This window comes from Grampus griseus (assembly GCF_964374135.1).
Source record: "Grampus griseus genome assembly, chromosome: 19".
NCBI classification, from domain to species: Eukaryota; Metazoa; Chordata; class Mammalia; order Artiodactyla; family Delphinidae; genus Grampus; species Grampus griseus.
Genome location: NC_139013.1, coordinates 6,283,840 through 6,296,775, shown reverse-complemented (window position 1 = coordinate 6,296,775; position 12,936 = coordinate 6,283,840). Strand labels below are relative to the sequence as shown.

The 12,936-nt window shown below is 61.1% G+C and overlaps 1 protein-coding gene across 2 annotated transcripts in view; it reads right to left on the bottom strand.

Moving 5' to 3' along the window:
- Nucleotides 1–8,183, bottom strand: part of SHANK1 (SH3 and multiple ankyrin repeat domains 1) — a gene marked incomplete at both ends in the record, with an annotated part of 42,894 nt that extends 34,711 nt beyond the window's left edge. For both annotated transcript variants that reach the window (XM_082676797.1, XM_082676798.1), the window contains 7 exons: nt 2,896–3,012; nt 3,463–3,630; nt 5,313–5,464; nt 5,560–5,668; nt 6,961–7,032; nt 7,522–7,725; nt 7,929–8,183. In XM_082676797.1, coding sequence (XP_082532923.1) covers nt 2,896–3,012; nt 3,463–3,630; nt 5,313–5,464; nt 5,560–5,668; nt 6,961–7,032; nt 7,522–7,725; nt 7,929–8,183 — 1,077 coding nt within the window. The remainder of the gene's footprint in view (nt 1–2,895; nt 3,013–3,462; nt 3,631–5,312; nt 5,465–5,559; nt 5,669–6,960; nt 7,033–7,521; nt 7,726–7,928) is intronic.
- Nucleotides 8,184–12,936: the final 4,753 nt, after the last annotated feature.

Here is a 12,936-nt window from a genome sequence, read left to right as displayed (position 1 = left end):
CAGCTCAGCTCCACTCCAGATCCCCAAGATGCTGATTTAACCAGAATTCACAAAACACCTGCTTGGTCTCACCCTCTTCACGTGACAAACCCATCAAGCATGCTTGTACGGGTCCATCCTACAGGACAGGCTCAGAGAGGGCAAATCCATGGCCAAGGTCACACAGCCAGTCAGTGGGGCAGCTAGGACTCAAACCAAGCCTTCTCATCTTAGTGCTCATCGATCTCCTGTGAAAGCACAACTCCGATTGCCCAAGTCCAGCGGCCCTCCGATTGGACAGCAAAGTTAGCCTGGTTCGTTTTCTGGATGTGTTTGTGAGTGCGAGTGTGCGTGTCCATGTGTGCACATGCTGTCTCCCCAGCTAGACTGTACATTAGTGCCATGTGTGTGTTTGCATATCTGCCAGCCCCCACTGCCGCCTTGCCTAGCACAGGCCCAGAGCATCTCTTTCAGCTTAACCAGCAGTTCGCTACACTCCTAGAACCTCACGTTTCCTGGTGCGCTAGCACTTATCTCACTGTATTGCAACTACTTGTTTACACATCTGCCTCTTCACCAGACTGTGAACTCCCCCCACCCTCCCGAGGACGGGCGCCGTGCGGTGTCTGATGCATCTCACAAGCGGGCACACAGTAGGCGCTCAAGCAATGTGCCTGGAAAGGATGAGGATGGAGGACGTGGCGTTGAGTCATTCAAAATTCAATTCGTTCAAGTCATTCATTCATTCACGGAGTCATTCAATCTATCTCGAAGCAAATACCTGTTGAATGTTCTGAGTTGGGTGCTGTGCGTGGTCTTGGGGGAAATCAAGGCATCGGATCCCTCATTCATTCAATCATTCATTCACTCACTCATTCATTCAACAAAGAGACATCTAAGCCTACTATATGCTGGGGCCTTGGGACAGCGATTGATCAGACTTAGGCCCTACCCCCTGAAGAGCTCACAGCCTGGACATGGGCCTGATCTTCACCACCAGAGGCTAGACGGGCATGCCAGGAGGCCAGAGGGGCAGAGAGTGAGGAAATCTTTCAGACCCAGCTCTGGGCCTTGGGAAGCTTAAAGTCTGGGAGGGAAGACAAGGGGAGAGAAAGTCGGAAAAGAACTTGCGTTTGTCAAGCATCTATTTGCTAAGCACCAAGCCGAGAGCAAGCAAAACATTCACACCCTTGATCCTTTGCAAGGTAGGTGTTACGGACCCATTTCACAGGTGAGAAAGGAGAAGCACAAGGCGGGGAAGTGGCTGGCTCATCTGACCCGCTTAGAGTAACTGTTCCCTCTGTATAACTACATACCTGCTACATTTCCCCTGTTCCGATTACTGGTATGGTTTCTGTCTCCTGACCTGATCCTGACTGATAACGGCAATGATCATGATAATAATAATTATTATTTTTATAGCTGCCTTCTAGGGGTGAGCACTTAATACACATGACCTTTCATCCCCTTCAATCAGCTGACGTTATTCCCATTTCTGAGAGCGGGACGGAACCTCAGAGAGGGGGCGGGACTTGTTTCGGGCATCCTGGCCTGCACACAGGCTATTGAGTCGGAAAATCCGGACACGAGGCCCGTGTCACTGGCGGGGGGTGGGGGCGGGGAAGTGACGGCAATCTGACAAACTCTGAGCTCTCCCTCTGCGGGGCGCAGAGCAGACGGCTTGCTGCCACAAGGCAGCACGTGGCTACCTGCCACGTCCTGGCACTGCAAGTTCTGATGAGGCAGAAGGGACTGGGGCTGTTCTGGAAGACTTCCTGGAGGAGGGGGAAGAGGCTGATGGATCAGCCACGCATGCCAGGCCCTGGCCTCCGAAGTCCCTGCAGCAACCGTCTAAGGGCAGGAGCCTTGGGAAGCAGGTGGGGAGACTGAGACACCAGACGGGAGGCTGACCTGCCCAGGATCGCCTGGTGCACAGGTGGCAAAGTGACCGGGGTGAGCAGGCTAAGAGCCTCGGCTCTTGCCAACCCAGCTGGCCACTACATCACAGCTGGAGTGGGTACGCGAGACCCCCCCACCCCCCGCCAGTTCTCTACTGTTCACCTCCACTCACAACTCCTGAACTGCGGACTGTCCACCCAGCCCTGAATTGCTACAACTTGCGACACACTCTTGTCCCCTTCAGGGGTTGTGGTTTGGCCTTTCCCCTGTCCCCTGCAGTGGGTGATGCTCCCCTGGCAGCTGGAGACCCATTAGAAATAGGACCCTCAGGGATTAACACATACACGCTACTATATGTAAAACAGCTCATCAACAAGGACCTACGGCATGGCACCGGAGCTCTACTCGATATTCTGTAATAACCTGTATGGGCGAAGAACTTGGAAAAGAAGGGATGCATGTCTACGGATAACGGAATCACTTTGCTGTACACCTGAAACTAACACAACATTGAATGTCTGCTCTACTCCGATATAAAATAGAAATTAAAAATTAAAGCAATAGGACCCTTGGAGTTTCTTGCACTTCCAGGAGCAATCCCGACTCTCTCCCCTCTGGCTTTCTGGCACAGGCTACGCCCTCTGCCTGGAACACCCTTTCTGCCCTCTTCTGCTTGGCCAACTCATCGTCTCAGCACTGATGGCACGCCCTCCAGAGAGCCACCTTCACCCCAGCCCCAAGGCCAAGCCCAGCCGTGGGCGCCCACAGGGACCTGGATTCCCGGTGACCGCCCTCCGAACACTCGGGATCATAACGGCAGGGTGTGTCCCTGATGGAGGGGCTGCCTGCCTTAATCACTACTGTGTCCTTAGCACCCAGGCCTGAGCCTGACACAGGGAAGGTGTTCAGGAAATATCTGCTGAATGAATGAATGAAATAGTGAAAGAACAGAGGGCACGGGGAGGCTGGGAGGCTGGAGTCAGGAGGAGGGCCCGGGGCGGGTGCTGCAGGGCAGACCTTATTGTAGAGGGCGCAGATGTGCAGGGCCGTGTTCCCCGAGGCGTTCTGGGCTCCAGGCTCAGCCCCATAGAAGAGCAGGTGTTCCAGGTGCTGAGAATGGCCCCTCTGGCAGGCCTGGAGAGGATTGGGAGTGGAGGAGGCTGGAACAGACCCACCTGGCCATGGCATCTGTCTGTCTCCTTCACCTCGAGGTCAGGAAGCTGTACATCCACCTCCCCTTCTCCTTTCAACCCCATTCCTGCTTAGGAACTCACGCCGCCAGCTTTGCAAGTCCTTCCAAGGCCCAGGGCACTGGGCTGGCTCCTCGGGAGGGTCGAGAGGCCATCCCCACTCATCTCAGGGATCGAGGTTTCCAGGTCCCACGCCATCCCTTTTAGGGTCCCGGTGTTGACGCCCTCATCTTTTCCTCTTTGGGGACCATGCTACTCCCACCCCTCCCCTCTGTGAGGACCCCAGCATCTGGAGCCCTAGCTCCTTGGACCGGGGTCCCTGATCTCTGGCCCCCTCAGGGTCCAGCAAACCACCCATGCAGCCCCCAGCCCCTCCTGGCCGAGTCAGGAGCACCTGGTGGATCTCCTGCCAGCCGTTCTCATCAGCTATGCCCAGCTGGGCCCTGTTGTACAGGAGCAGCTCACAGCAGCGGGGGTCGCCCCCCACCATAGCCGTATGGAACAGAGGAGTCAGCCCCCGGCGGTCCTTGTAGTTGGGGGAACCCCCAAGATCCAGGAGCGCCTAGGAAGGGAAAAAAGAAGACAGTCAGACACGTACTGGCTCATGCTGAAGGGCCAGTGGGGAGGGGAGTCCTGGGTAACCCACACTGGCCAATGCCAGAGCTGGTTCTGCCACGATGCCCTTGAGCGACGTTGATACTGGCCCTTCCCCTCTCAGAGCCTCTCGTCCCTGTGAACTATGAAGGGATTGGGAAGATGCCTCCAGAGGACCCTCCCGCTCTGAAATCCTGCCCAACCTTCCCCCATGGGCGACAACGTTCGGGGAGCCACTGAAGGAGCCTAACGCCTCAGTGCCCACCTACTCAACAGGCTGGTTCGGGGGACAAATGAGAGAACGGAGTCTGGGTGCAGGATGGTCCCTGGCTGGGCGGGAGGTGTTATCAGGACCGGGATCCTGAGGACGGGGCACAGAAGGAAGTCTGGGAGGGGGCAAGCTTGGCTTAAAGCCACTTGGCCAGCCTCGCAGGGGCTGGGGGCTCGGGGGCAGGGAGCGGGCCCGCTCAAGTAACAGCTCCGGGCCTGGAAGGCTGGCAGCATCGAGCACGTTAGGAACGCCCTGTGTGGGGAGAGTCTGCGGTGGCACTGTCCCATAGAACATTCGCAACGCCTGCGGTGACGGCAACAGTCTACAGGCGCACGATCCAATATGGCAGCCGCGTGTGGGCTACCGAGTGCTTGCACGTGGCTAGTAAGCCTGAGAAGCGCAAGTTTTGATTTTAGTGCATTTGAATCCGTTGACATCTACACAGCCCCACGTGGCTGGTGGCTGCTGGGCTGGACAGCGCAGGCCTGGGGGGAGGGGTGGGTGCGGGCAGGGGCGGGGTCTGGGGGAGGGGTGCACATAAAGAGGGTCTGTCGGTTCCAGGGCTGCAAGGCAGACCTCTGGGGCTGGTGTTCAGGGATCTTCAAGAAAGGGGTGGAGGAAGCAGGAGAGGCTGCGTTCAGCTGGAGCGTCTATGAATCCTGGTGTTTATCGAGAGCTCTGGGGGCGGTCTAGCCTGACCTGTGTATGAAGAGGGATCAAGTGCCCTTGGGTGGGGGGAAAAGAAGCCCGTTTTAAAATTAGACCGGGCCAGCGGTCTCCGTGTATGTATTTTGAGGGTCTACAAGGTTTGTCAATCTGGGAAGGCACATTCTAGACGCTGCACTGGAGGAGGGGGCTGTGAGAGAAGGGGGTGTGTTTGGGGGGTGGGCGGTAGGTTGGGAAGGGTAGATGGAGGGGCTGAGGGCCAGGGTCCGGAGGAGGCAGATGAAGGGGCTGTGTCTGCAGGGTGTGCATGGAGGAGGGTCTGTATCTGGGGGCACAGCAGGGAGCTCACTCTGCATTTTAAAGGCCACCAGGAGAGCCTACAGGTCAGGGAGACGGAGGTAGGTGTTGGTGTAGAGCTGGGTCAGAGGGAATGGAGAAGTTCTGGGTGTCAGGAAATTAACATGATCTACCTGCGTGTAGGGCAAGGGTCCACGTGACCATCAACTACAGCTGGTCATGAGCCCTGAGCTGGGGCGGGTGGGCGCTCCTGGAGGTCCCAGGAGGGTGTCGGACTCAGTCAGAGTAGCAGCAATGGAGGAGAGGTGGGGGAGGGGTCTGGGTCAATTGGCCCAGTGCAGTCTGGGCGAGAAGCATGGTAATTTGGGGGCGCCTCTGAGCTCTGGGGAGGGTCCCGGGAGGATCTAGCACCTCACCGTGAGAGCGAGGCAGTGACGGGCACACGCGGCCTTGTGTAGCGCTGTCATGCCATCCCGGGCCCGGAAGTCGATGTGGGCCCCGCCCAGGCACAGGGTTCGAATCACCTCTACAGAGCCTTCTGTCTGGGCAGCCAGCGTCAGGGGGGTCTCTGGTGGGGGCGGACGGGAAAGGCCGGTCACATGCAACCCCTAGGCCTCGTTCTTAACTCTCCAGCCCTCCCAAAGTGCCCGGCCCCCACCCTACCTCCTGAATCCGAGTCATGGTAATTGGGGTCCAGCCCCTTGTCCAGCAGCCGTGCCACCTTATCGGATGTCCCGAGCTGCACGTACTCCAGGAACTTCTTCAACCCCGTCTGAGGCATAGACAAGAGAAGACAGGCCGGTCAGGAAGGAAGGGAGCAAAGCTGGGCTCTGGAGCAGTGCTGTCCAGTGGAAATACACAGGAAGCCACACACGTCATTGAAAAGTCCCTAGTAGCCGCCATTTTTTTTTTAAAAAAAAAAGGAAGGGGAACTTTCAATTACATTCAAATTCACTTTAATGACCTCTTTTTTTTTTTTTTTTCTGCGGTACGTGGGCCTCTCACTGTTGTGGCCTCTCCCGTTGCGGAGCACAGGCTCCGGACGCACAGGCCCAGCAGCCATGGCCCATGGGCGCAGCCGCTCCGCGGCATGTGGGATCTTCCCGGACCAGGGCACGAACCCGTGTCCCCTGCATCGGCAGGCGGACTCTCAGCCACTGCGCCACCAGGGAAGCCCCTGACCTATCTCTTTTTAATCTACTATATCTACAATATTACTGTGTCAACAGATAATCCACATGAGATTTATTAATGAGATATTTTACTTTTGGGGGTACTGAGTCTTCCAAATCCAGTGTGTATTTCACACTCACAGCGAGGCTCCGTTTGGACCTGCCACACTGCAAGTACCCAGGGGGCCGTATGTGTCTGGAAGCACCTGCAGTGGATGGTACAGGTCTGGACGGATGGAATATTTTGGGGAGGACAGAGACAAAGGCACGGTGGAGTGGCGATGGGGATGAGAAGATGCCTGGGAGCTTTCGTCCCAAGTGTCAAGGATCCTTCACTTCACTTCTGACCAAAGCAGCCCCCTGGCTTCTTCCCGGCTTTTGGGGGACCAGAGGAGACGCAGGGGACATATAGTCTGAGGACTGGAGGGCAAGGAAGCAGGAGGATAAACGTGGCTGGGGAGGAGAGCATCCTTGGACCTGGTAGAGATTTAGGCTCTGGGATTGTGGGAACCGCAGGGTGTCTATGAAACAGTCCCTAGGCAGCGGGATGCTAGATGTCAGAGTCACAGGCCAAGGAAGGAGGGCCCTGAGTGGATATAGGGGACCTAGGAGATGAGAGGGGAGAATCCAAAGATGAAGAAGGCGGGACCGAGGTGGAAATGGTGTGAGCCTGGGCAGAGGCACAAGGAGGAAAGAGAGGAGATAAAGAAGGCTATGATAGGGTTAGCAGGGGCACTGGGGTTGTCCCAAATGTGACACAGCATCCCAAGTTACGTGGGGGACCCTGGCAGAGGCAGAGAAGGCTTGGAGGGCTGTTGGGAAGAGATAGGAGAGAAAATGGTTGGGCAGGGAGCTCCAGGTGGGAGGGCAAGTGCCAGCAGGGTTCTCTCACCTTCGTGTGCAACTTGGCCAGCTGCTTCTCATCCAGGTTGGTCTGTTTGTAAACTCGGGTCTTGTATCGGAACTGAGGCCAGGGGTGGGGTAAAGGGAGAGACAGAGACTCAAAATCAGGGGTCTGGACCCCCTTCTGAGCCAGGAGTCAACTCTGGGTCAGGGTGGAAATAGCCCCAGAGCCTTGGCTGGGTGGGCAGAGCGGTGCTAGGCCACTAGGGGCATGTGGACTGCAACCCCTAGGGAGTCTGGACCCCATGGGGAAGGTTCTAGAATACCTATTGTAATTGGGCATCCTTTCCCACTTTGATTGATAACGGGAAGCTTGGGGCTGGAAAATGACTTGCCCAAGGTCACTCCACCTGTCAGAGGCAGAAGGCACGGTAATTTGGACTCAGGCCTCTCTGGCTCTGATTCTTAGGTGCCCCCCGAATCCAGAAGAGCCCACTGGGTTTTCCCTTGCCAAGGTCTTGGCTGGGAGAAAAAACGGGGAGGGGGCAGATGTGTCTCAGGACGTGTCTTCTGTCATCTGTGAAGGGGCCAGGAAGGCTGTGGGCCTCACCTCCAGGTAGGGCACCCCCTTCTCAAAGGACTGGGGGTACTCCCGCAGCAGCCGTTCCTCCTCCAGGAAGTTGGCGTCGCGGCCCGACGTGGCCGGCTGGAACAGGCCATAGTTGAGGACATCCTGCAGGCTCTCGCTCAGGGCACAGAGCACCTGCTGCTTGGCCGTCCAGATGGTGGCATCTGGGTTGAAGCGCAGGCATTTCTGGTGGGGGAGGCAACAGGAAGGGGCCTGAGGTGGTGTGGGAAGGGGCTGTGGGTGATTCCAGGGACAGAGTGGGTGTTGGGGGCAATACGTGGGGGTCTGGAAATTGGGGGCCACGTGTAAGGACACCCAGCACCAGAGGCCTCCCCGTGCAGGCTCGGGTCCCTCTCCCGCCCCGCCCCTCCTCCGGCCAGCGGGCTCACTGTCTGGTGCAGGTCAGGGATGCCAATCCTAAAGACCATCATGCTGAAGTGGGCGTCGTCTGGGACAGACATGGAGCGGCCCTGGAGGCCTCGAACCGAGGCCAGGCTACCAGGTCCCCCGCTGCCCCGGCCCCGGGTCCCCCGGGGGCCTCTCCCGGGCCCGTCTGGGGAGCTGTCGGACTCTGAGCCCCCCTCGGGACACTCGCTGGCACTGTGGCGTTCCTCGTCCTCGCTTGACGCGGGGCTGTGGGTCATCATGGGGCCACGGGGCGACGGGGGACGGCAGCATCACAGGCGGCTGCGGGGGGCCAAGGGCGGCTGTCAGACTAGGAACCCAGACCCCCTGGAGGCCACAGGCGCACTCAGTGGACAAATGGTCAAGGGCAGCCGCCCCACCCTGCCCGAGGGAGGCAGGAAGGAGGCTGGACACACCCCCCAGACACTCCTACAGCCTCCAAGCTCTAGCTCTAGCGCGCTCTCTCTCTCTCTCTCTCTCTTTCTCCCTCTCCCTCTCTCGTGCAGACACACACACACACCAACCCTGCCATGCTTCCTGCACGTCTCCTTCCCTGCCCTTGGCCTTGCTCGCAGCCCCCCGCCCCTCCTGCGCCCCACTTTGCCGCTGACCCAGCGTGGTGGTGTCCCAGAAACCGCAAAATCACCGCGGGAGCTACTGGCCCACTTTGCCAGGCCACGGATAAGGCAGCTAAAATTAGCTGAGGACAGACAGGTGGGCGACCCACCGGCATCCTGCCCTCCTGGCCCCAGCCAGGGCCCTCACCTGAGATCCTCCCATCTTCCTCCTGGAAAACTGGGGTGAGGCTGAGATGTAGTAATGGGGAGAGGATAACTGGGGTGAGGCTGAGATGTAGTAAGGGGGAGAGGATAACTGGGGTGAGGCTGCGATGTAGTAAGGGGGAGAGGGAGGTGCCTTGAGCCTAGGGTGGAGCTGGTGACTTCGCTGAAGTGTGGCTGACAATGTGTGCAGAGGGCTGCTGGGGACCCGGTGTCCCAGGGGGCAGGGGCACTGAGATGGGGGTGTCACGGGGCAGAGTACCATGCAAGGGGTGTGCCGAGGGAACCACAAGAAGTTGCCTGTGCCAGTTTCTGGGGGCATCTTGAGAGGGTGTGTGTGGGGGTGGGGAGGCTGGCCCTGGGAGGGCTGTCCAGGTGACAGCCACCCTGTCGGTGCACGGTGGCTGCAGATGACCTGTGTGTTTGCGGCCTGGCGCTGCTGGGTGGGTGGATTGGCATTGCCTGGTACTACTGGTGGCCCCACTCTGAGGGAGACTGGGGGGCTGGGAGGGAGACTAAGAAGGGGGGTGAGACTCTGGGGGACTGGGGTGAGAGATCCTCTCCAGATCCCCACTATTCTTTGCCCCTGAGGGAGTCTTATCAGGGTGAGTCCCAGATGGGGTCCTTTTCTCTCATTTTCTCCACTCCCCCCACCCTAGCACCGGAAACCAGAATGTCTGGTCTTGTCCCTCCCCCCCCACACCAGGCCCGGCTCCTGCACGTTGCCATGGAGACGGGAAGCAGTGGTGGGTACTGCTGACTTTGGGGGAGTGGGGATGGGCTAGGGGGTTGGGGGAGGGAAGACAAAACGTGTGGCGGGGAGGAGAGTTCCAAGAGCTGTGGGCGAGCTAGTATCTAGCCGTGGGCAGGCCGACCCCTCCCCCAAGCGTGGCCACGGCTTCGAAGCCCCCTCCCCCTCTAGGTACCCCGCAGAGCTGCCCCTGCCTTACCCTTGCGGAAACCCCGGCCTCCTCCTACCCTTCCACTCCACATCCCACCTCCGGACCTGGGGCTGGCAGCCACTCCCCCTCCGCTGACCCTGGCTGACCCTCAGCCTCAACCGGGCACTAATGGGGTGGCCAGTGGCCTGAAAGCAAAACTAGCCGGGTCCCCCCGCGCGTGCGGCGGCCCCCGACTCCCCGGCCCCTCCCCCTCAGGCCCAGAGGGAGGGAGCGGGCACACTCCGCCGGGGCGGCATGAATCAAACGCTCCGCGGCTAAGAATAGCTGGCACGCAGCTGGTACTGAGACGGGGCTGAGGAATCGGCGGGGGGGGGGGGGGGAAGAAGGAGAGGGGGGTGCCCTGGGAGGCGGCGGGGGGACGGGGGGCGGCTGGCTTGGCCGAGAGCCGGCCCGGGAGAATGAATGGAGGCGGAGAGAGGCGGGGAGAGGCGGGGAGAGGGAGCCGGGGCTGGGGCGGGCCGAGAAGCTGGTGGGGGAGAGCCCCGGTCCGGGGCGAGGGGGCGGGGGCACCCGGGAGCGGGACTCGGGGGCAGGAGCCGAGGGGGCGCGCCGGCCGGTGGAGAAGGAAGAGGGGACAGGGTGGGATGGGGGGGAGCTTGTGAAGGGGTGGGAGGGGACTGGAGGAGTCTGGAAGGCGAAGCAAGAGCTACGGGGGGTCGAAGGGGGCGGAGGAGGCCAAGGCCCAGAGCCCCGCCGGCGGAGACGGGCCCCGGGATGACCCAGGCAAGGGGCCTCGAGGGGTGGGGCCGCAGGAGCGGTCGAGGGGCCGAGGTGGGCCGGGATGGGCGAGGTGGGGGAGTGGCCGGGCAGGGCCAAGAGGCGGGTACAGCGACCGAGCCCTTGGCCCAGGAGCGCGGGGAGGCGGGTTCGGGCAGGGGGCTCTGCCGGCGGCGGATGGGGGCTGCATCCTCCCACCAAGTCTGCGATCTGGGACGGGGCACGGGGGACCGGGGCGTAACCTAATTTGACGTCGCCCGGGGCCACGCTCCCCTCCTCACCCCCCGCCCCCCCACCGCACACCCGGGCCGGGAGCCCGGCTTTCAGCCAAGGACGTCCGGGGCGCCCCCGCCCCCTCCCGCGGCCCCGGGCCCGCCGTTCCCCCAGACCCCCGGTTTTCGGCCCCCTTACCTGCCTGGCGGGGCTGCTGAGTCCCGGTCGGCGGCGCCCGCGGCCCCTCCCCCCTCCCCCCACCCCCCACCCCCCCGGAGACGGGGGACCCTCAGGCCATGCCCCACCGCCCCGGAGGGCGAGCGGGCCCGGGGAGGCGGCGGGCGGGGGTCGGGGGGGCGGGCGGGGGTCCGAGGACCTCACCCCCCCCGCGGGCCGGGCCTGGCCATCCGCAGAGCGCCCCCCCTTCCGCCGCGGCCGCCGCGCCCCTCTTAGCTAGCCCGCCCCCGGCTCGGTCCGGCCGGCTCCGGGCGCCGCGTCTCCGCCTGCTCTTCCTCCTCCTCTTCCTCCGGCCGCCGCCGCCGCCGCCGCCGCCGCCGCCGCCGCCAGCTCCGCGCCTCCTCTGCCTCGCTTCTCGCTCTCTCGCTCTCGCTGTCTCTCCCTCACCCTGTCTCTCCCTCTCTCCCTCCCTCTCTCCCTCCTTCCCCTCTCTCCGCCCTCTCCCCTCCCTCCGGGAGCCGGCGGAGGAGACATCGCCCCTCCCCGCGCCCCCAAACCTCGCCCATCCCCCCGCCACCGCCGGCTCCGCCCCCTCCCCCACCGCTCCTCTCAGCCGCCTGGATCCCCGAACCCTGACTCCACCCCTGCTTGCCCCTGTACCCCGACGATGGGGACCCGCCCCCCAAGGGTACCTCTCCTCGCACCCCCAGGACCGCCCCTTCCCAGATCGCCCCCACCACCTCTACACACAGTAGGGTGCAATTAAATATTTGTTGCTAGACTCTACCCCGCCCAAATTGGATGGTGAGAGCTACAGATTCCTGTCATATCCCCCCAAACACACACACACACACACACACACACACACACACACACACACACACACACACACACACACACACACACACACACCTTCCTCCGAGGCACAGGTGCAGAGAGTCGCTAGCTGGCCCTGCCCCTGCAGATATCTCCACATGTACATTCTCTCCAGGGCATGCAGGGCTCTGGGTGTACATTACCATGAACACACCCAGCTACATCATGTACATATCACACCCGAGTGCCGGAGCATGCACACGGCAGAGCACACGCATCTACCCACCCCCCACACGCGGGCACGCAGCCGGCTGTGCTTGCTCAGAACTCCAGCTCACACGGAACCCTGAAACAGACACAGAACTGGAGGGAGATGTGTGCTTGCATCTCCATCATACTCACCCACCTGGCCCTCCGTCACGCAGGTGTGCACACGCCCATGCAGAGGCACGACCCTGCGCCTTCGCTCCCCTCCGTGAGGATTATTGCTGACATTTCCTGAACACTCCCTGTGCGCCAGGCTCCGTTCTGGATTTACTCTTCAGCTCCTCACACCAGTCCTCTGGGCTGCAGACTTGTGCCATCCCCATTTACCAGAGGGTGAAACCAAGGCCCAGAGAGGTTAAGTAACTTGCCCAAGGTCACCCAGTCAGAGAGAGGTGGTGGATCAGAGACAGGGAGCCTGACTCAGAGTCTTCAGACTGCTGTGGTCCAGTACTGGGCACTCCACAGCTGCCTGTCCTCCTTCCTCACACGGATACCCCCAGGCATCTCAGCAGCTCAGCTCCTTGGTGCATGGGACACACCCGCAGAGATGGGGCAGATCCCGTAGGGCAGCGGTGAGAGCATCGCCGCAGCCCGGGCTCCTACCCTTCTCCCAGCTTGACCAGGGCCACCAGCCAGGGCACAGGCACCTGCAGAGGGCAGTTCTAAGCAGCCTGTGGGTGCACCTCCAGCTGCAGGCTCACGGGTACCAGGGTGTGAGCTGGAGCAGGTGCTGGCCCAGCCCCAGGAGGCCCGGTTCCGGACGCACATCCACCGGCCCAGGTGGTGAGCAGCTGAGCCTGGGGAGAGAACAGCTGCCTGTCTTGGCACCACCTGTGAGAGGGGCTGTGTACCCTTCCACGGCCCACAAGGCCTTTCCGGCCTGTGTATTCTCTCTCAGTGAGGGGTCCCCAGGCCCTTCATGGGCGCCTGAGACAGGCTCAGGCTCTGAGGTGGTGGGCAGCCTGCCCAAGGTCACACTGCCCTCTGCTTTCTCGGAAAATGGAAGGCTGGATGCATCGATTTCCAAGGCCCCTCCTAGGGCTCCCGGCAGCTGAGGGCAG